General features: G+C 38.8%; 2 protein-coding genes across 3 annotated transcripts in view; one reads left to right on the forward strand and one right to left on the reverse strand.

Moving 5' to 3' along the window:
* EVC2 (EvC ciliary complex subunit 2) overlaps positions 1-11,122 on the reverse strand; it is a 64,597-nt gene extending 53,475 nt beyond the window's left edge. The window contains exons 1-4 of the mRNA XM_048943124.1: positions 10,838-11,122; positions 7,919-7,973; positions 1,009-1,169; positions 483-548 (exon numbers count right to left, since the gene is read on the reverse strand). Coding sequence (XP_048799081.1) covers positions 483-548; positions 1,009-1,169; positions 7,919-7,973; positions 10,838-11,071 — 516 coding nt within the window. The 5' untranslated portion in view covers positions 11,072-11,122. The remainder of the gene's footprint in view (positions 1-482; positions 549-1,008; positions 1,170-7,918; positions 7,974-10,837) is intronic.
* The window catches only part of EVC (EvC ciliary complex subunit 1), a 51,110-nt gene continuing 39,545 nt past the window's right edge, over positions 11,110-22,674 (forward strand). For both annotated transcript variants that reach the window (XM_048943125.1, XM_048943126.1), the window contains exons 1-6: positions 11,110-11,340; positions 14,389-14,499; positions 17,230-17,313; positions 17,850-18,082; positions 18,994-19,078; positions 21,129-21,227. In XM_048943125.1, coding sequence (XP_048799082.1) covers positions 11,167-11,340; positions 14,389-14,499; positions 17,230-17,313; positions 17,850-18,082; positions 18,994-19,078; positions 21,129-21,227 — 786 coding nt within the window. In that variant the 5' untranslated portion in view covers positions 11,110-11,166. The remainder of the gene's footprint in view (positions 11,341-14,388; positions 14,500-17,229; positions 17,314-17,849; positions 18,083-18,993; positions 19,079-21,128; positions 21,228-22,674) is intronic.

Consider the following 22,674-nt stretch of genomic DNA (forward strand, 5'->3'; position numbering starts at 1 on the left):
TTCGCTATGCTGACTGTAACTCTTGGACTCTTCCAAGGCTTTGTGACAGGATGTTCAAGGACAGAGTAGGCATCACAGAGCTTAGTCGCCCGTGCTTCAAAAGGAGTCCATACTTGACACTGGTAAGGCACACACAGTTAAGCCAGTGTATCTCAGAAGGCTTATCACATTCTCTAAAGAAGTTTCTGTCATTACTCAGTCTCGTTCACTTGCTTTCTCACATTTCTATTTTCACAGATTCACACAGAGGTACTTTACAATGGACATAATCAAAATCCTCTGAAGTCTGGGAAAAGATTTCACTGACTTCATTCAGTTATGAATCATCAATGCAAAATTACTCATCTTGTATAGAGAACAATCATCTCAACATAAAAATGTGCCCACATTCAGTATGGATACCATTCTGTCAACTGTTTTTAAAGGACATTTGAGTACAAATTTTCTATCAAATTAACTAGATAAATGTAAACAAACCTTACCACAGCACATTTCTGAAGGGTTATTCCAAAGCCAGAGGATGCTGACAACTTGGACACATCTTCAGACTGTGATGAAAGGTGAAAAGATGATATAATAAAAGAAACAATTCACAAACTGCAGCACAAGTTAAATAGTGTAAATAAGGAAATTAGAAAAAAATATGTATATTTTTGTATAGACTCCCACTCTTAACTACCAGTGTATTAACTGACATACTCATCTCCTGGCAATCAAGCTTCCCTAACAAAAATATGCTGTGTATAAAGTTCAGCAGTCTATACAGATGCAATTCATTACTATGTGCCAGAATTTAAAAAGCAATCACATAGCTGTATCTGCTACAATAATTATTTAGAAGCCTCCCAACCATTTGGTATTGCTGAAGCCATCTAAACTGAATATAATCACCTAGGACATAATTAAAAATGCACTAACTGAATAGCAATTTTCCACCAACACCCACTTTTGATATAATTGCTGTGATGCTTATAAACACTGGAATCAGCAAACCATCTTCTTACTGACCAGCTGGTGGTTAACAGAAGAATCTCGTTTGAACAAAATCTTCCTTGTCCATGAGGGTATCAGAGCAAATATCGAATGGCTCCACTGATCATCCAAGGCTGCAGAAGTCAAGATCAGATCAGGGACTTCATTTGCTTGAACCATCAGAGGCAACTGCAGTGCTGAAACCAGGGCAAGACTCTGTATTAGAATTAAAGGCGGCTCTTGTGCAGCAGCTGCTTTGGTGCATGTCATGCCTGGGATGGGATCGTGGTACCCCATGCTCTGCACACACACGGGGACCAGCACACGTTACCCTAGAGCACTTAAAATCTAAACAGGCAATGGAGGGTAGGTAGGAAAACAGAGATTGGGGGTAGGTAGGAAACAGAGACAGCACTTGCCCAAGAAAAGCCAGCAAGAATTAGAACTGTATCCTACCAAGGGAGCTCACATATACTCCACATTAAATCACCTAACGCATGAATTTAAAAGTTTCAGCAATAAATCAACTATTAATATTTTCAACACAAAGAATCTTTTCAGCAAAGCATAAATAATTGAAGCACTCTACAATGTGAGTGGCCTCACTATTAAGAGTGGCGTGCTTCTGCAACAGTCTGCCAATTAACCATTACATTTTTCAGCACATATTCAGAACAAAAATACTTCTTGGTTGACTACAGGTGTCAATTACTTTTCAGCTGATTTGGAGTACTACTGAATCAAACATTTCAATTTAGTAACTACAAATATCAGTTCTATCCTATTCACCAACTCTCACATTTTAAGTAAAGTTTATGCCATGATACTACATGAAATTACAAGAGCTTTAAAATTACGTGATAATTAGTTTCATCTAAGAAATGCACACATGACAATAGGAGATTATACTACAATTCAGCAATCTCCTAGCTGTAAAAAATAAAGCTGTTGAATGGAAAAAAAAATGGAAACGAAAATTTCAAAATGATAGTTGACGTTCTACGTTGAAAGATACATTTTGTCACTCTCTGCATAATAGTTTTCACTTATTACCTATTTCTAAACCCTGTGTTTTAATCATTAGCAATACATACGCATGGGAACAAAAGCTCTCACTGAAGAGCAAAGGCTTTTTGGCAAATGACTGCTTTTGTAAATTTTTATTTTTTTCAACTATTAAATGTTAATGAAATATAAAAAGCTGAACATACTGAAAATACTGAACATACTGACAACCTCACAATTACGAGAAGCCTCCTGTTTTACAAAAGACAGTTTTGCGTTGTAAAACCAATACAGAGAAATAATATCAGCTGTAAATAGAAAAGGAGTTCACAGCACAATTATAACTCAATGTTCAGATGAAGGTCTTATTACGTGTCTATGAATGCACACGGATCACTGAAAAGGCTTTTGTTAATATAAGGAACGAGATTCATTCCTGCTGCTTACAGAACCCAGATGGACAGCTGCACCTTAGGGAGCTTCATGCTTTTTTTATGTTTTTTTTTCTTTGTGAGAGTGGTTTATACTGGATAAAACTGTGCTTATACAGGCCAGGAAAAATTACTTGTTTAGATTTTACAGCTAGTTTTAATTCATTTCCCTAAATTTCACTTGCATACTTAAACTGTTCACAGTGCAACAGATGCAGACCAATTTAGGGACCATAAAAATAGTAAGAAAAATTTGGTTAGGAGAACAGCAACACTTAGTTATAATACCAAATGTCTGCATACTTTTTGGGCTGGTATTTTTCAGGGCATTCATGCATGCTGCATTTCAGTTTCAAGATGAAGCAACAGCCCAAATCACCTGGAATGCTGCCAGTGCTGAACTGACATGCTGGCTGCCAGCCTAGTCCCACCTGGCCACAGCATTCCCCAAAAGATCAAGCAGCATATTATATCTTGCCTACAACAGATCCAAGTCTATGTTCTGACAACAGAATCATGCCTCTTCTTATATATATTGAAACACTGAAAGGATTCTTTTCATACTTGCTGTGCCTATTAGATATTGGTGCAATTGCCACCTCACACCTACGGAGGTGGAGCACCAACTTTCCTGTTCTTGACAGACAACAGGAGAAGCATTTTCCCTTATAGAAAAAGAAGCCCTAATTGAAGATATGGAGCTTCTTCTTAGAGCTTTACAAGATTCAGAAGTCAACATGCAAATATGTATGGGCTCTGCTGAGCAACTATTGCCCCTATAGTGTTTCTTTTCTAGCACATCACTTCCTTCTGCATCTTGGATGAAGGCAGTCAGACAAGAGGAGTAACTGATTCATTAAATACCTTTTGCTCTTTGTGCCCTATACCATGAGAGCTCTCCATCAGCATATCCAACTACAACTGCCCTTTTCATGTGACAGAGAACTCTGATACTTCCCTCTGGATGGTACCAAGTCCATAATAACAGATTTAATCAATGGATCATTTTCTTTGCCTCCGAATAGAGATCTGGATTATTAATTACACAGATGACTGCTTTCAAGTTGTGCTTTGTAATCACTTACATCCTCAGCAACGTGGACAGCACCCAGCATAAGGCTCCAGAGATGTTATTTGGCTTCTCCATCACTGGTAATGAAAGGCCAGGGATTTGGCAGGTTCTTCATGTTACGTCAAGCAGTCTTGATGTTGATGACAATTACAAGGATACTTCTGCAAATTCACTTGCATCTCCCTAGTATTTAGGGGAAGGCTTTGCTCAAATAGATACAATCAGTGTGATGCATGTCCATTTTTTTCTCATTCTTTATGTTTAACAGCACAGGCTGTTTGCTAATAACCTGGTTTCCCTTGCCAGTAAAGCAACACTTTTATATCTCATTACTTTCTGTAGTGTCAAATGTCAGTTAAACAAAATATGCTTTTCTTGATCCACAAATATTTAACTGTCACTCAGTCCAGTTGACCTGCAAGAATGTAACTGCTTTTCTACAGAATTCATTGAATACTTTAACCTCATGACAACATATTTGTATTTATCAATTCACATACTGCTTCTTCTCAGATGAGGTCCTACATGGATTGTAGATAGCTGAACATTGTTTGAAAAGCCAAATACTGAACACCTCAGAAAGGATATTACAGGCATAAGATGCTCTGAGGTTTCCAAGTCTATCCTAGATTTCTGTTCTGAAATTGCTTTTTTACAAGTAGATTCATCTGAGGTTAAAAAATACTGTTGCTTGACTTCTGTGGCCTTTCACTAACAAGCATCGAGATTTCTTTTTGATACCCTGCAGATCAAAAATGAGAGCACACCATTGTCAGTGCCTCTTCAGAGGTGCATCTCAATTGTTACACCAACTCTGTACTCTATTCCTTCCACTCTCTTACAGTTCTAATCTTTGTCATTTTTCCGGCTGCTTTCAAAAAAGCCATTATTTGAGCTGCACAGTGTTCACTTCCATTGGTTCTAAACAGAAGCTATTGTCAGTCCTTTTTGAAACACAAACTTTGCTAGCTGAAGAGCAGTTCCAGCCACACGCTGCCAAGCTGCTCAGCCACAGCACCCCCCAGCCAGGAGCTCCCCACGTGTCGAGCCTGAGGCCAAAACATCCTCCAGTGAGCATCACCACAGAGCATGAGGCTTCATCTGGGGCTTTACTGCAAACATCCCCAAAGACACCAAATGAAACATTCATCAAAGAAAGGCAGTAGTTTTACTTTCTTCTGAGATGGGAGAGAATAAAATAATCTCCAAGATGAAATTTTCTTTCTCTTCCTCAGTGATGTATGTTAAACATTCCACACATTCACAGTCTATAATCAAGTCGATAAATATTTGAACTTACTTCATCAGCATGTTATTTAAATATTTTCCAATTATTTAATCCTACATAACCAAATATACAAACAGATATACCAGAACCCTGCCTAAAATTGCATATTCCTAGTTAATTACTAGTGCTGGCAGTTTGACTTTGTATTGAATTGCCAAATGAAAACACGAAAATAAATATTAATTTAACAGAAACAGCTGGAAGACTGGCATTCTATTTTAACACATGTTCCTACAGCACTCACTCAGTCCCTCACACAGAGCCTCAATAATAAAATTTGAAACGTGCCCAAGTAATTGTAACAGTCTCAAATGCATAATCAGACCAGAACAAGCAGCAACCGAGTTCAATTTCCTTTGCCATTCCCCCTGCACAGTCATTTGACAACTCATTTGTTTTGTGCACTACTGCTTTGGGTGGTGACCTTACGCTCTTGGAATTTTAGCAGCCACAGTCAAGGCACATACAATACAAATAGAGAGGAGAGGTCTCCCACCATCACCTCTCATTACAACTGCTTTCTGTCAAATACAGAGAGGACCCAGTGTGGTACAAAATGCACCTACCCTACCACGTGAAGTCTGTCATGATGATAGGTTTGTGTTCACGTGAGCTGGAGATGGAAGAATGGCTATCTAAGAAAAGAAACTGTCCTCTGTTTGCGATCAGCCTATTGTCCTTTGCTAAGACGTTAGTGTGGGGACCTTCAATACTAAACTACAAGCCTGAGCCACAGGACTAAAAAGGCTGCATCCTGACCACACCAAGGGTGTAGATTAGTATTCGTGGTAGGTACAACTTCTACAACCTCCAGTGCCTTGTAAGTACTTGATAGCAGTTAAGATAAAGGCACAGCAATTAAATAGGATGACATTAAATTAAATAGTCTTGTAATAGATTTCCAGCAAAGATTTCAGCATGTCCTTAAGGCTCCCATACCTTTACAATAAACCCTAAACTGATAATATATGTAGGAGGGTGAAGGCTGTGACAAGTTTGTGAAATGTCAAGTTCACTTTTAAAAATTAATTCATTTAAAAACAGTCATTCTAATTCTTAGCTCTCACAGGTTGCATATTTCAAGTCCCAAATCACAGTACAATTTGCTTTTCCTCTGAATTTATCAGTAAAGCTTTGAATTACTTGGCTTTATTTCAGTAGGGAAAGGAAAGAGTTAAATATACCTGTTTACTATATTATTTTTGTTGCTGTTCTCAATTATTCCTTGTCCTAAAAACCATCCAGGATACCAGATCCAATTTAAAGTCTTTTCAATTACACACAACAATGACCAAGCAAAGGTAGTAATTTACTGTATTGCAGTTTTGAATGCTGCCATTAGCTTTCCTTGTTACAAAGTCAAAGAAATTACAGGCACCAACCAGACAAAACAAATCTATTTTTCATGCTTGTTTTGCTAAATTAAGCCAGGCTATAACATAATTCTACAAATCCATTGTGCTCCCCTATCACAGAGGTATTTTGGGTCTGCTTTTTCTAGTCTTACTCAGAAAAAAACTTGAAAAAAACTTCAACCAGGAACTGTGAAATCTGTGTGCTGTCACAAAGAGTTTCAATTCAATATGCTGCCATTTTCAGTGGCAAATGTTTTATGCAGAAGTTCCAATCTCACTGCTTTCACTGAGAACTTCTTCAGTAAGAAATAAACATTCTACTATCTTGATCAAGCAAACCTCTTAGAACTTAGCTTTAAATGTGTTAAAAATATATTCTTACTAGTATGGGACAATTCTCAGATATAAAATCAGGCATATGATCCAGCACTTGTAGCAGCCTTTCCTTTAACATCTGTAATTACCTACTAGTGGGAATGGAAGACAATCAGCAAATAATACACACACACAAAAAAAATCATTAAAATCTTCCAATTACTTCACTTTGTCTAGTGCCATAAGGTTGTTCTGAACTATAAAACCACATGCAATTCCCTTCTCAGTGGATTGTATGTTATTAATTTGTAACTCATAAGAAAGGAAGATGTGAGCAGAAAAGCTTATATCATATAAATACAGCAGGGAGGAAAAACAAACAGGAAACCTGAGAAAATCTGAATTATTTGCTTTCTTATTTAAATTAATAAACTCATTTTGAATTAGCCACGGCACTGGGCAAAGAAATTAGAGACATCTCACTAGATGACTGCTTCAGTGTGTGTAATTTCTTGGCAAATGCATGTTATGGAATCATCCTTTGGGGAATGGCATCCTCTGCCACGGAGGAAGGGTCTGTTACAGACATTACCTCCTTCATAACGCAATAATCCTTAATAACTTATCTCCACAACACTTCTGTGAAGCAGCATGTTATTTATTATCTCTGATAAAGAAAATAAAGACCAGAGACTCAGAGAAACTACAAAATTTGTTCAGATCTACTCAAAGTGTCTGTGGCAGCAATCTTCAGATGCAGCTCCTTTAAGCTGCAAGTGATTCCTTCAAGTATAAAGATAGTTCAAAGATAGTTTCAGGAGTAGCTACTGAAAGTGTTAGCAAAGCTACTGGAAGTGTTAGCAAACATGTAGTGGTAATGATAGCTTCTGAAAAGCAACAAGCTGTTGACCAGATTCAAGTAACATGGTTTTTCTGCAACACAGGGAATCAGTGTGCTTCCTACACATCCTTATCACTAAAAGGGAAAGAGAACTCCTCCTGAAAATGATCTGGGGCAAGGAAGCAAGGTCATCTCATAGAGGCTCCTTTCTATATGAACTGCCTGGGGAGCCTAATTTCCAAGAGAAATTTCCCCAATGGTCCAGGATGAAGATGTCCCACTGACAGGTACAGAAATAGGACACCACAAGTGCTTCTACCTCTGTAGGGCTGTACGTCAGGACAGAAATGCTGACAGCACATATTTATACACAAGTCATGCTCCTCCAGCAAACTGAATTATAGAGTAAGGCACAACAGTACTCTGGGAACCACTCAGATTTGGTTTGTTGGGCCAGAATCTCTGGTAAAAATCCTGATGGATTTAGAACTAGACTGCATCATTTCTTCTCTCTTCCCTTCCTCCCAAGTTAGACTGCAAGTAAAAAACTAGGCACAGCCTCAGTCCCCTGCCCAATTGCACATCCATCTCCTTGGAGTGCTGAGATTCCCACAGGCTGACAAGAAAACAGCTACATACCTGTCATCCCCAGACATTTTGTCTCTTTTTGAAGCCACGGATCATCTGTAATAACCTGAAGTTAAAACAGAAGAAAGCAATTATAAAAAACAATTGTTTTCTTAATCATTTAATATTAATTAAATTCTTAAGAAGAATTTATGCTTTACAGTTAGAATCCTATTCCACCAAGCCTTGAGTTTCCAAAATCAACTCATACAAGAGATACAACACTGGCTTGTCAAGTAGTATAAGCAGTATGAGTGCTGCTGCACTGTCATAAGAGTATGCACGCTTGGTTCTCTGGTTCTATTTGTATTTGGTATTACGAGACTGAGACTGCACAACAGTAGAGCAGAAGTGTTTGATATTAAGTATGAGTCTGTTCTTAAACAATAATTCTTTTCAAATGTAGAACCGAGGACACAGGCAAATCCCATTGCTAGGAGCAGCAGGAATCAGTTCATATTGAATAAACAAGCCTAAGCAGATCCAAAGAGACCACGGGCTAAGAACTGTAGCTTATGAGACTCCGGCCTGTGTCCAGACCGAGATTGTTAGAAAAATCACAGCTCTAAAACTTCAATAAAGGAAACTAGTACTTTATAATGTCCAGTGTTTTGAACATGATGGAGCAGTCACATAAACAAGTTCTCGTTCAACAAAAATGGTTCCCAGGGAGAGAAAATACAGTTATGAGAGCCAGCTGATTAACAGCTATCTTCCAAGTTCACCAAACAGTGTGACCTGCACTTGCTGTTCCTGTATACTCCCAAGCACTGTGTACAAATAGTGTTAGTCCCAACATACAACAACACCATTATTACAGTAGAGCAAGTAAGAGGCAATTTTACTCTTTACCTGCTTGAGAAATTCATCATCTTGATTACTGCTACAGCTGCAGTGTCTGTTAACCTTGTGTGAAAACAATTCTCACTTAAGATAGGGCACCTTCCCTCAACATTACAGGAAGTGCAAGACATCTCAGCATTTTTAAGCAGAAAATAAGCACATGCAGCTCTCTGAGCCCTGGGATGCAGCTCTGGGACACATCAGGCACTGAGCTCTTTGTTGGGCACTATTTACATATCTCCAACCACTCAGTTGCACAGGTCCTCCTGCATAACTAAATTACTGCATCTCTCACTCCAGCACTAATTTCTTCTCATTAGCTGAACAATCTAGATGACCCTGAATTTTGATTGCTCAGGAGCCCCAAAACAACACAAAACTCCATCAGAAATCTTAAACGATTTTTTTCCTGGTGATGATTTATACATATGAATACACACATGAATTTGCCATATATGCATATACACAGCAGTAGAAATAACATTAAATGAGTACTAATCTTTGCCAGATATTTCTAGAACAGTCTGTGTGCACTGACAAAATGTGTACCAGTGCAGTAAATGACTGTAATGACACTATTTTCATCACTGATGAAATGCAAGAACGTAGGAGAGTGGCTTAAGTGTTAACATAAGTCCTGTTCATAAATACAAATCCTAAATATGACTCTTCTGCAATATATGGGGTGAACATTAAATGTCAACAGTTTCTTTGTAAACAAGCCTGTAACAAAAGCAGACAAACGCAGTCTAAGCATGCATAAATGAGTGCAGTGAAGGCAGCTTATTAGCCAAGCCTGCTGCCTAGGCAACTAGTGTAGAAATGACTCAGGACTTCTAGAGACTCCAGGCATTCATTCATCTGTGGTTTTACAACAGTTCATGCACAAAATCTACAATATTTTTGTGCCCATTTGCATCAACTAGGAATGACACCGCAAGACTCCTTGCTCCTTGTTTTTCTTTCTGTCTTATTCTGCTCTCCTCAATACTCTACTCCAGAAAACTGAATCTGAATATTCATTTATTTTCTTCCAGTCAATTCCAGAAAACTTCCATGATACCAGAGGGCACCATGAGGAGCTTCACATCAGCAAGCAGGACCCAGCACCAACCCAATGGGACAGTGCTACCATGACGCTTCACAGTTAACTGAATGCAGCCAAATTGCCAGCATGCATTCCCCTACATTTTACAATGTTTTTTTTTTTTTTTTTTTTTTTTTTTTTTTTTTTTCTGGTGGAAAAATAAGTGTTGGATTTGCTTTCTTCATTTTCAAGCACTACTGTTTCCCGCCTATGAAGTTTTTATAGCCAAAAGACAAGGCAGAATCATAGAATCTTGAAAATCATCTAGTCCAGCCATTGACCCATGCTGTGACTGCTGTAGCCCATGTCATTCAGTGTGACATATACCCTCTTCCTGAACTCCCTCACAAACAGTACTCCACCACCTCCCAAGAGCAGCTGTAGATAACAGTTTATGACTCCCTCCAACCCCCGCTACACATTCGCTAGTATTCACCACACAGAACTACACTGGTGTAGTTTCAGACAGCTAAACAACTACCTAGAGAGAAAAAAATAAAAGCCTTATCTTAAACCACTAATGGCATTCCTAATGGCAGGCTGACACCAGTGGGCAAGAACACTCTTATTCGATATAAAAATCAAATGCATCCACTCAAGAACAGATAAACGCAGCTGGTGTCAGTGTGGGATTTGCAGTGCCCTACCATGCAATCCCTGGGAGCTATCCCTGCCCGTGGGACCAGCACAGGGCCTCCTTGTGACTATCAGGGTTCTGGCTGCATGTAAGCCATCAGTGGTGGGCCTGCGAGCCTTCCAAGTGCAGTCTGTGTTCATCACAGCAGGAAGGCAGGTGGTCGCCCAGTGACAGAGCCCCAGCAGCACACGGTCCCCTGAGCCTTCCTAGCTTGAGGCAGAGGGGATGACCGTATGAATGCCTTACTCCACCGTGCCAAACCTCCCGGCACATCGGGCCCCGGAAGCTCGCCGCCCGCAGCTGTCTGTGCAGGGCCTGCTGCGAGCACCCCCCGCCAGCCCCGGGAGCGGGCACACCTCCTTACCCCAGCCGCCGTTCTCCCGCAGTGCCCCCGGGGCGGGCCCGGCACCCCGTGTTCCCGCGCGGGACGTCGGGCTGCCGCCCCGAGGGGCTGAGCGGGCGCGGAGGGCAACAGTACCACGAGCAGCCCGGCCAGCAGCTGCCCAGCTCCGCGCGGCGCCGGGCCGGCCCGCGGAACACCGCGCAGCCCTTCCGAGCGCAGCCCCGATCCAGGCCGGGCCCCAGCCTTCGCATCCATCCGCCATCCGTCTCCTCCCACCACAGAGAAGGGCGGGGGGACGGGCGGCGGGGACCTCCTCTTTGGCCGAAACGGCCCGGGTCGGGCCGAACACGATGGCGGCGGTCCCGGAGTGCCTGCGGGCGGTGGGGCTGCAGTTCTCGGCGCGCTCGCTGCGGGTGCTGCCCGCCTTGCTGGCCCCCGCCGTGCTGCTGGGGCTGCTGCTGGGGGCCGTCGCCGCCGCCCTGCTCTGCCGCTGCGCGCTGCTGCGGCCGCGCCGGCGGAGAGAGGTACGGGGCCGCCGGGAGGGGAGCGGGCTCAGCCCGGAATGCGCGGACATAGAGTAGCGAAAGCGATATTGTGAGCGGCCCTGGGGCGCTGCTGGGCCGGGCCGTGCGCCGAGCGGCGTGAGGAAGGCAGATAGATCTCCGCTGCGCTGGGGTTGCCCGGATGCGAGGCCGGAGTGACCCCGGATTGACTGTGTGAACTCAGTGGTGGCTGGAGAGCCGTGTGATTCGTGACACCCGCCTGCTCAAAGCATTTTCAGTGCTTTGCTAATGTAGACATCGTTATAAACGGCTCCAAAAAGACACTGCTTTAGGTGTGGATGTGTTCCAAACCCTGGTCTGTATCCTGGGGCTTGTTTTTAGCTGCCCGCGGCTTTGTCTGTCACGGGGAGGTGAGCTGTGTTTGTGAGGTGCTTGGAAACAAACACGCATTTCCACCCTACAACAGGAGGAACAGTCCAAAGAAGGAAAATGTAGAGCACAGAAGTGTTAATGTTCCCTCACAGCAGTAAATCTGCGCCAAAGTGCGTGTGTGAGGTGTCTGCTTGTCCTTGTTTCGTGTCTGCACGTTTTCCAGCCGTACCTGCTCTGCTGCATGGATCTGTCTGCTTGGGCTGAGCACCACTGAATCCTCCCGACTGCTTTTAAGTGGAAGATTTGAAGCTCTGTTTGAAGCCATACTTTACCCTAACAATGGGTTCGCTTCAAATAGTGGATCAATGCAACCGGCGCGAGTGCAAGCTTCTCTGATTCAGTTTCTCATGTTTCCTGTCTTAATAGATGGTATCTTTATTGTACCATCACTACCAACTCAAACATAGCCTTGTACAATTTTATCCTTTTTGTCACTTACGTCAATAGGGAATAGAAGCTATCAGTTCTTTCTGGCCCAGGTCTTCAAATGCATTGAGGTGCTTAAATGCTATTAAAATCAATGCTGCTGCTGTAAAAAAGTTGTTTATTTCTGAAAGCTGCCACATACAGAGCACACTGCAGGGCAGTCAGATTGTGCCCTAGGGTCTGATTTCCAAAAAACAAACAGGGCAACCTTGGACTATACCATTCACTTTCACGCACTGTCTGCCTCAGCTATGCTGTGGTACAGCCTCCTGGATGCAGTATTCTTACTATATAGTTACTTTAATTTGGTAGCATTCTTCCTGTGTTATAGTTACTACTATAATAAAGGAACTACTATACTGGAGCTTCTGTATAATTATAATTTTACAGCCTTCTGTATCCAGAATAAAAGCAGGGATAGCATATCCCAAGCACGTGAGTTAAGCTTGCAGAAGGAACAGTGCCTGGAGAACCGCAGTAAGCTACCAGTGTTTGTCACACAACCCCAGTTAATCATTTCTTTATGTGACACTTGAATGCATGCAGTGCCTTATTGATCTGAGGATCTGTGCATACAAGGAAAGTTTTATAGAACTTTTTCAATGATAGCTTCAGACGCTGTGGTGAACTTCTCTAGTATGCGTTTCTATCGATTAAACTCTCCTATTATACTAAACATCATTGCTAGAGGCTCTTTGGATTGGAGTTTGTCTCATGATATTAGATTAGTTTAATGCAGTATTACAGTAATTACAGTTAAACTTAGTTTTATTCAGCTTCTTAATGACACAAAAGGGAAGGTCAGTATCACTTCGGTTGTTTTTGTAGATACTGTTTGGGAGGAGTTGCAAATGTGCAAAAGAGGGCAGAAATAAAGAGGAAGGAGATGAGATTAGAAGTGTTGGCAGAAAAGAAATGAATCCTGGAAAATTGCAAATACTGTTCAAGTTACACAATGGATATATAAAGGAGTGGAAATGAATAGTGGGTGAGAGTGAGTAGTTAAAGAATTAAGTTGAGGAAAGCAAGTTCTTAGTTTGGAATGGCAGTGATGCGATATACAGCAGTGAATCCAGCTTGGCTAATTCCACAGCTCCCAGTCACTCAAAGTTTTATGAATGGTTTGGGACAAATAGTGCTAAGATTGCTGAAGTGGACTTGTAGCTGTTCTTTTGTGATATAGTAGGTTCTTGGGAAACAGTGTCTTCAGTTCACCATATCTTGGAGACTAACCCAAGAACGTGATCTGTATTCCTGAGCATCTGTGTTCCAGACAGGTGATAGAGGCAAGTCATAAGGAATTAAATCTATTCAAACCCTAAGCAGTTCTCTATATACTGAGAAAACTGACTACTTTATACACCAACTGACCAAACAATTCAAGGAGAAATTTCCCATTAGAGCTACATGCATAGTGGCGAAAGCCATATCATTAGACTACATGAAAAAGCAATCAGTGGAATAAAAAGCTGAAAAGTAAAAGAAAGAAGTAGTCAGGGTAGGGTGGCTGCCATCTTCTCCTTCACTGCAAAATTCCTTGCAGTGCTATTTTTGGATGCACTGATCGACCTCATTATTACTTTAGTCTATGCTAGTGTGCAGAGAGGCATGTGTGCAGCAGAGCACTTCATGCCTTTGTAGTCTGCGTCCAGACCAGAGGATGTGTTTGTTAAGAAAGAGAAGACCAATTATATGTGTTGCTTTTCGAGAAGGAAGATGGCGAATGCTTTATGATGGTTATTCATTCAACAGGAACTTTCTTGGACATAAAACTTCATTTAGGAGGTATTTCTCATGACAGGTAATGCAAAAAATACTGTACATTCTACTCATTGCAAGCAATTGCAAACTATTTTAATTAACTTTTTTTAACTAAGAATTTGAACAAAGACTGTGAGCTTGTCACCATAGTAGTATAGTGTTGAGATGGATTAATTTGACACGTTTACATTATCTTTTTGGGTTAAAGTTTTACTTCTACAATGAAAAATCAAATTCATAATGTTCAGTAGTTTAAAAGAATGCATCCTGCATATATAAAATTATTGTTTGTTTTTAGTTTGTATTTTTCCGAAATTATCATTTCCAGCTGATACTGGAATCATTTTCAGAATGGAGACATGAACAGTCTTTGAGAGTAGCCTGAATATCCTCGGATGATTCTGTGTGATCTCAGAGTTATATTTTATCTGTTTTATCTCGGAATTTCAGAAAGATGATTCCCAGAGACTTCTGGAAAGTTTCAACTGCGATGGAAAAGAGAATCCTCTCACCAAAAGTGAAGCAGAACCCTATAAATCAAAAGAGGAGATGGTTTTGGAGGTAAAGCTGGGTTCTTCGGAGTGTATGTCCATTTTGCTGAACGTATTAATCAGCACATTAAGGGCCATGTCCAGACGGTCTTGATTGTAGTGGACTTGCAATTGAGCCCTTAAAAAGCATTCAAAGAAATTGTGGGAAGGAGAATGAGTGATGATAGCTTCTTACGAAAGCAATCATTTCAGGCATTCATTTCCCTTGTGAATTCCATTTAATTTGGGCAACTGTCCTTGTACATTTCCATCAAGATACTGAGATCTCTTTGGTCACTGGCTTCCTTAGTTTTGCCTGGTGGAAAATGTTCGCACTACTGAAAAAGGAAGAAGTACTTAAGTACTGAAATCAGTCCTGATGGTTCATAATGGATTTTTTTCCTTGAGAAGTCTTATTACAGAAAATTTGAGAGTGATAAAGTTTCCTCATCAGGTCTCATCTGGAACAAGTAATTTTTTCTAGTGCCTCCTTAATGTATGGATATAGACCTGAGTTGGATTGTGTAGATCAGTGGAAGGAAATAGAATAAATAAACCAAACTGAGTACATTAGAAAACAGCATCTTCAATGTCTTTTTCGTATAGGGAACTCTCCCATCAGTTGAAGACACAGTGCAGAAGTCAAATGACCACAAGTAGTTGAACAGCACTGTGGTACCCTGGGATTCATGGACAAATAGAAAAGTAATTTGGAAAGAGAGTGGGAGAAGGTATAAATTAAATGAACCCTCAGTGAGAACTTCTAATCACTCACTTTTTTTTTGTGGTAATCTCAAAGTAAACATGAGAATGATTCCGATGTTGTAGCTGTTTGCTTTTCACCCAATGCTGATTTGACTGCACTTTTTAAGTTAAAAGTTGTGGATAGCAATATTTAACAAATGTGCAGTTCAGATAACACTATTATACATAAATTAAATACATGCAGAGAGTGTCAGTTAAAGCCAGCGAGCCTGGTGCTTAGCTTTCAGTGAGGAATGGTTCCAGGACAAAGAAAAAACATTATTGTAAACATTTTAGCCTTGGTTTAAATTCTGGCAGACAATTGCTCTTCATTTCAGTTTTGTGATCAAAAAACTGTTGCAAACCATTGTTGGTCATTTTTTGTGAGTTAAAGCACAGCATAACAATTGAGGATTGATTAGATTCTCTTTTGGAGTGTAAATCCTGTGAGAGAACTTGTCAGTGGTATAAAATTATGCATATTATCATTCTTTTTGAAAATGCATCACAGCCTTTAAAAGGTGATCCTTCATAACTATGTGTATATCCCAGGCAAGGCTGCTCATTTGTGACGCGTTAAGAAGTAGCCTTGTTATTTGAAAGGGCTTTCTGCCATTTATTTGCCAAACTTCTAAGTTATATATGTTTTTTCTATTTGATTGTTCCAATTCCCTGAGGCTTTGGCTTTTACTACTATCAAATTGACAGTTCAGGGAGAAGCTTAGATGGCGAAATGTTTTTAGTGAGGTTAAAGCCTTCAGAAAAACAGATATTTTCATTCTGAGACCTTCCACGCTGCAATAATACCATAATTACCGTATTAATAATAATTCTATATTACTCATGCCTGCTGAGAAGCAGAATGCATTAGCTCCAGCACACTGTGATACAGCTTTATGGCTGTGGACTGAAGCTGCGTTGCCTCCAGCCATTTCAGAGCAGTGAATCTGTCAGCTTCTATTCCTGAATGTATGCTATAGCACTGGGGCTACTCAGCATGAGAAAATGTTTTACATACTGAGCCCCTTGCTTTTTACTCTATCGGTAAATCCAAAAATGCCTTCTGCAAATAAATGAAATGGAGATAAAAAGGTGCAGTGATAAGAGTCTAACAAATGGCGTAGTTTACTCCTCTCTTCTTATCTCTATTTTTGGATTTTAGTAATGCTTTGATATGTTCTAAAAAAATCTATGTAAGGAAAATTGTTTTAACAAGTCAGATTCTTTAATTTCATATGAAAAATAAAAACCAACAAAAATCCCCAACACTAAAATGGCTAGAACAGTAAATCTCCTAACTATTCTGTCTGTTGCATAAATCTGACCTTTTAATTGGACTTGCATAATCTCACGAAACAGAGCTGATTATCCCATTGTTCTGGGCAGTGGATAAGAAAGAGGAGGAGCAGAAAGTCAAGCAACATGAGATATCAGGTATTATGAAAAGAAAACATTTTCTATAAAAAGTTCCCTGGAAGAACATTGCTATTTTCTCTAGATTAAAGACAAAGGATTGCACTATAAAAGTTCTTTCTGGAAAAAAAAAAAAAAAAAAAAAAAAAAAGGACTAGTTTTATTTAATCTGTTGATCTGTTGTTTCTTTATTTAAATTGGAAGACAGAATTTACATCCATGATGTGTGGAGCTTATCCCTCAGTATTTTCTATTATCAAGATTATTTCAGTCTGTTATGCAAAATCTGTAGATACTGCTAAAAGAGCAAAGAAGGGAAATGAAAATATCTTGTGAATACCAACTATTGACCATTTTCCCTTACGGGCATAAAATATTTTGGAGCAGTGGTGATGGCAGTTTTCTTTTCTGGGTTTCATACCTTGGCCTGAATGAGTACTAGGAGAAGAATTTTCACACCTAAGTTGAAATAGTCAATAAACAGTTATCAATTGGAATGTCTAAGTTATATAATCAAAAGGGGGCATGGAATATTTACAGTGAACAACTGTCAGGTCCACTGTTATTCTCTAATCTTAATTGTTTTATCTTCTTTTGCACACAGGAAAATGAGTCTCCTCTGAACAGTAACGTTACAGCATTTGCGTTGAAGGCAAAAGTCATCTATCCCATCAATCAGAAATTTAGGGTATGGTTTTAGACTTGTAAATATTAATGGCAGTAGTTCTAAGTCAAAGTAAATTGCAGTCAAGTACTGTAAGAAAATTTAATGCCAAATCTGTTTCAAAGGGATCTTTGTTTGTTTATAGGCCATTGACTCAGGAATTGTTTTGTAAGGCATCAGCTGCTTTCATCTCCCTCTGAAACTTGCAGTGCTTTTACGTTGTGTCCAGTCAATTTTCACTGCAGTCATGCAACGTTTTCTTCCCATTAACATTAATGGAGGTTATATCTGCCCAAGGAGATGTAAGAAAAAAGCACACAAAGATTTGCACTTCAGTAAAAAAAAAAAAAAGACTCAGAGCAGATAACCTCATCAGATGAGTACTTTTCCAGGCAATACAGAAACCTGTTGGGATGATAAACATTAATTTACATGGAAACACTTTTGCTGTGTATGTTGTTTAATTTTTTGCTTGGAAGCAAATGCTGCAAATTAATAAGATGTTTATCTCAAGATTGAATTGTATTAATTAACCTTGTAAAATTTTTTTTTGACTGTAGCCTTTGGCAGATGGCTCATCCAATCCATCTTTGCATGAGAATCCAAAGCAGACAGTTCTGCCTAATCAGGTAACAGAAGCATCTACCTCAGGCAGCCTGGAATCCCTTAGCCAGGGAGACAAAGAGGACTGTAGTTCCTCCACAACAATACATTCAACAACAAGTGATGACAGATTTCAGGATCGAGCCTTCTTCAAGGTAACCTGCTTCCCTGAAGTGCTCACATGTGAGAGGTAAGCAGTAAACCAGCCCTTGCCTGATTGTTTCTTGGTATGCTCTGGTAATTTTCAAAACAACCATTAAAAGGTCTGACATAAATGAAAGACTGGGCTTGAATGCATACATTCACCACAGGACAGAGTTATAGACTTATAACCCTAAAAATGGTGGTTTGAGAGACTAGAAAAATGCTTCATACCCTGAAAGTCAGTTTCTTGTTTATGAAATTCTGGGAATCAGAACTTCTCTTCTCGTGAAAGGTATTATCACCATTAATATAAGGAGACCCCTTTTGCCTCATATACTCTTCACTCATGCAGTAGACTATTTCCAAGCTAATGGAGCCTTCTGCACTGCACATCATCAAGTAATACAGCTGGTATCTTGAGAACAGCAGACGACAGTGGTCGTTCTCCTTGATTTAATGGGAACAGTTCACGTTATGTTCAAGGAAAACTGTACGTTTATCAGATGCACAAGGGATTAGCAAGTAGAGCTAATCCAAATGGACTATCAGCTCTTTTTCTTTTAGCTACACCATGCAAGTGAGGTATTCCTAAATGAAAAAATGTCTGTATTCTCATTTGCAAAAATAAAGAAAATTAGGTGTACGTCACTGTGAGGTTTGAGGAAGATACAATGAAAAATATTTTCTAAATATCCACACATTTTAACAGTTTTAATTAGAAGCTATTTTCCCCCTTTCTTGTAGCCATTCATCCCCATATTTACCATGCCTTTTGATAAGGACTATTTTGATTTGCTTCTTTTTATCTGAGTTACGAGGCACTGTAGAAATGATCTTACTCCTCTTCTAGGGGCAATGGAGAATTTAGTGATTAAATGAAACTGTTGTACAATGCTGCTTTTTTTGTGTGACCTCTGTTTAGATTGGTTTTAAAACTTCTTTTCATCTTTCTTTTAGTTTTGATGTTAAGCTCTGCCTTTGCAGTCTTCTCTTGAAAGATCTCATGCTTCTTGATACTGAGCTTAGAAAAGAAGAACATGTGGTAGGTACTCATGTCTCATTTAGAGTTACTGGATTTGAAACCATTAACTGAATATATTAGGAAACAATCAACATGAACTAGATGAGTAGTGTAGCAGAATTATACCTTTGCAGTATTCTTTTTATTTTTTTCTCTCTGTTCTGCATGTATATGATCTTCACAAAAAGAATAAAATACAATGAAATCTATTGTGCTGTGAAATACAGAAGTCAGACTGAATAACATAACAATTTTAAATCTTACTCCAGGGAATAAAACATAGCAGTTGGAGTTTATAAGAAGGGAAAAAAATATATGTTTAATAGATAAGATAATGTTTTAAGGAAATGCTTGGGCATTGCAACTCCAGGGACTGTAAGCTATTTGAATAAAACTGAAAATTCAGTTCAGCCGAGTCAGTACTTTTGTGTTAAGTAGAACATCCTGATTTTGTAGGACAAAGGAATTAAGACACCCATTTAAACCCAAGATGACTACCTCTATCAAGGCACAGCATTCAAAGCTGACAAGACAAAAAAAAAAAAAAAAAAAAAAAAAAAGGGATTTACACAAAGCCACTGAATACCTGGTTCAGACAGTTATTTAACAGTGCATGGTTGAGATCAAGTATGGAATCATTTCCATTACTGAGTTTTAGCAGAGGTAATGTGAATCTGGACATAAATTGGATAGCTTTCTTCTCACCTTCCTTCCCAATCTCTTAAGTTTGAATAGACTTGTCATCTGTGATACAATTTGGTAAATGCACTAGGAATATTTCAAGGAGCGAGATTTTTCTGGGCAAGTTCCTCCCTAGCAATTTCTCTCTGGATGGATTTGATTCCCCTGTAAGCAGATGAGAAAGGGAACTTGAGATTAGCTTCCAGACTGAAGTTTAGTTTAGCCACGAAATGTTAAACTTGATCTTAAAGTTAGTCATAAATTTGTAAAAGAAGGTAAACTAATAACATGGTGATGTAGCTACAGAAACACTGGGAAAATTTGACTGACTTTGTGGCCCACAAGAAATGACCTCAAGAGGGTGGTGACTTTGACTTTTACCTGGAGCTTTTAATAGCTCTGTATTTTTGCTAGCAGGGAACCAGGGAGAAAAAAAAAAGCTATGATTACAGGGAATAGTTCCTTCATTTTCCACTTGTTTCTCTCACTCAAAGTTGATTTTAGAGTCAGTCTAGGAAAAGGAAAACAACTCTTCTTAAGTATTTTCTTGAAGCTTTTCTTTCCCCATGCCTTTTATTTATTTATTTTAAACAGTATGTGAAGTGTTGGTGTTTTGTGTTCAAAACTTCACAAAACTATGTCTAAAACACTGGCAAGTGAGATCCGAAACATGGTCATTTAATTATTTTCTGCTGGGCAATAATATTTTCCAGATTTTGCTGTTTATAATATTTAATTTAGAAACATAAAGCATATAAGTGTTTAAAAACAAGCAACTTCATCATCTGTTTTTTAGCACTTATGTAACATCTTTCAAGATGAAGACAAAGATTGAATTGTCTTCTTGAATTGTCTCTAAAATAACATTTTGAAAGAGACAAGGCATTTGATTATTCAAATTATCCAGGGTTCAAAATGACCATTTGAAGCAAGTGGTATTTCAAACTTAGGAAACAGAACTAGAATATAGTTGTATCTTTTGTAAGAAAAGGTAGTTAGAATTTGAGATGGTTATTTTGAGTTATATATGAGGTTTCATATAAAAATGTTTTATACTCTATCTGGCATAATACAATTGAAATCATTATAATGAATATGCTAATATCCTTTAGCTTAGATCTTTCTGTTTTTAAGTGGTCTAGGTACTTTCCAATAAAGAGTAGTTTCAAGTGTCTCAGATTATGTCCTTGCCCTCATTTGAATGTAAATCCATCATCCGATATTCTGAAGACAAATTTTCCATAATGGGAATTCTGGGGAATTGCTGACGATGTCTCTACTGTTTTGCTTATGCTTCAATGTAGTTTTTACTGATTAATTTTAATACAGACTTTGTGATAAATTCTGTTGGTTTTATTCAATACTTGCAATTTTCTTTCCTTTTAAATAGATATTCATTCAGATTCTCAAAATATACCTCACAGACTTCAATCATAAGAAGAAGATTACTGATGATTTGTTCAAGAAGACATTTTTAATTCTCAAAAATGTAAGTGTTGGTTGGTATTTCAGACAACAGAATTCAGGAGTTAATTCCACCAATTCATGGGGGCTTCCATGGCAGGCTATCTCCCCTATATTTTTAAACAGCAATGACCTTTGTAATCCATTTAATAAGAAATGCGTAAAACTGTCTTGCTACTTGGTTTTCTGTATTACATTGTTCTGATTTCCTCTTAGTTGTTATCTGAAGAGATCAAAACAGATGTTCTTAATCTGTTAAGAATATTTTGTAGTTGAACCCACTCAAGTAAAGAGAACATTCTGAACCTTATTCTCTCAAATTTACTAATTTCTAATTATCAAGTCTTTGTCAGGTTCCATATATCATTACGAGTGATAGAGCAATAGGGAATAAGTATTAGAAGAAAACTCAGTGTTCCTATCAGGGGAAAATGCAATTACTTTCCTCTTTGTCCTTCATCAAAATCCATTTTCACTTGTGAACTAAAAGACATACTTTTGCAGTCAATGTACATTTCAGTTGGATTCACTTTTTTTTTTTTTTTTTACTATTACTAGAAGGCTGTACAAAAAAAAAAAAAAGATAGGAGAGCTACTGCTTCCCCATTCTGTTTTCCACATCAGCATCACAGGAAGTCTGTATTGGAAAGCATCTGTGAAGATAATCTGGTCCAATCTTCTGTAGGAAGCAGGGCCTCCAATGTCTTGTCAGGCCAAGTCTTCAATATTTCCCATGGAAGACCACCACTTCTCTAGGCAGCCTAGTCCAGTATTCATCTGTTCTTACAGTAATTGTTACTCTTTTTTTCTTATGTACTCATGAAACTTCACATTTAGGCATTAAAGTCAAGTCTGTCAGCTTGCTAGCTGACAGCTAGTTGTCAATATTTTGTTTCTGCAGTCCCATGGTTTGCAAATCAATGACAGAAATCTCCACAGTTTTTCCCAATGAACAGAATGTTTATGTCAATTACAGCAGAATGTCTTTTGTCTTAAAATCGCTTGTCTTTCTTAAATCCTTACATTTGATATTATTAGTTAATTGTAGTTACTAAATAATAAGTGAGATTTGGTGTGTAAATACCTCTAATGGACTTCAATTAATGACTTCAAATTATAAACAAACATAAAAAAAAAAAGATAGCGCTTCCCAGCATAGCTAAACCTTGGATTATGCTTGACAGCTTGGGTGTTTTCATGTAGGTAGCCGAGCTGCAACAAGACAGTGACTAAATTTTGTTTATTAGTTACAGTAATCACTGGAGTAGCCTAATTGTTTAAGTGTCAATATGGGATTTCTGTGCCCTGTATTCTGGAGAAAGAGATCATGGAAATATGGCACATTTCAGGCTGAAATAACTCAAAAAGAATAAGGCTGGCTATCAAGGATATTATCATTGATTTTAGACAGGATTTTTCTCTATTTCCATCATAAGAAAAATCTGTGATTTTTTTAGTTAAGTTGTTTGTGA

The sequence above is a fragment of the Lagopus muta genome, chromosome 4 (assembly GCF_023343835.1).
Source record: "Lagopus muta isolate bLagMut1 chromosome 4, bLagMut1 primary, whole genome shotgun sequence".
Lineage (NCBI taxonomy): Eukaryota > Metazoa > Chordata > Aves > Galliformes > Phasianidae > Lagopus > Lagopus muta.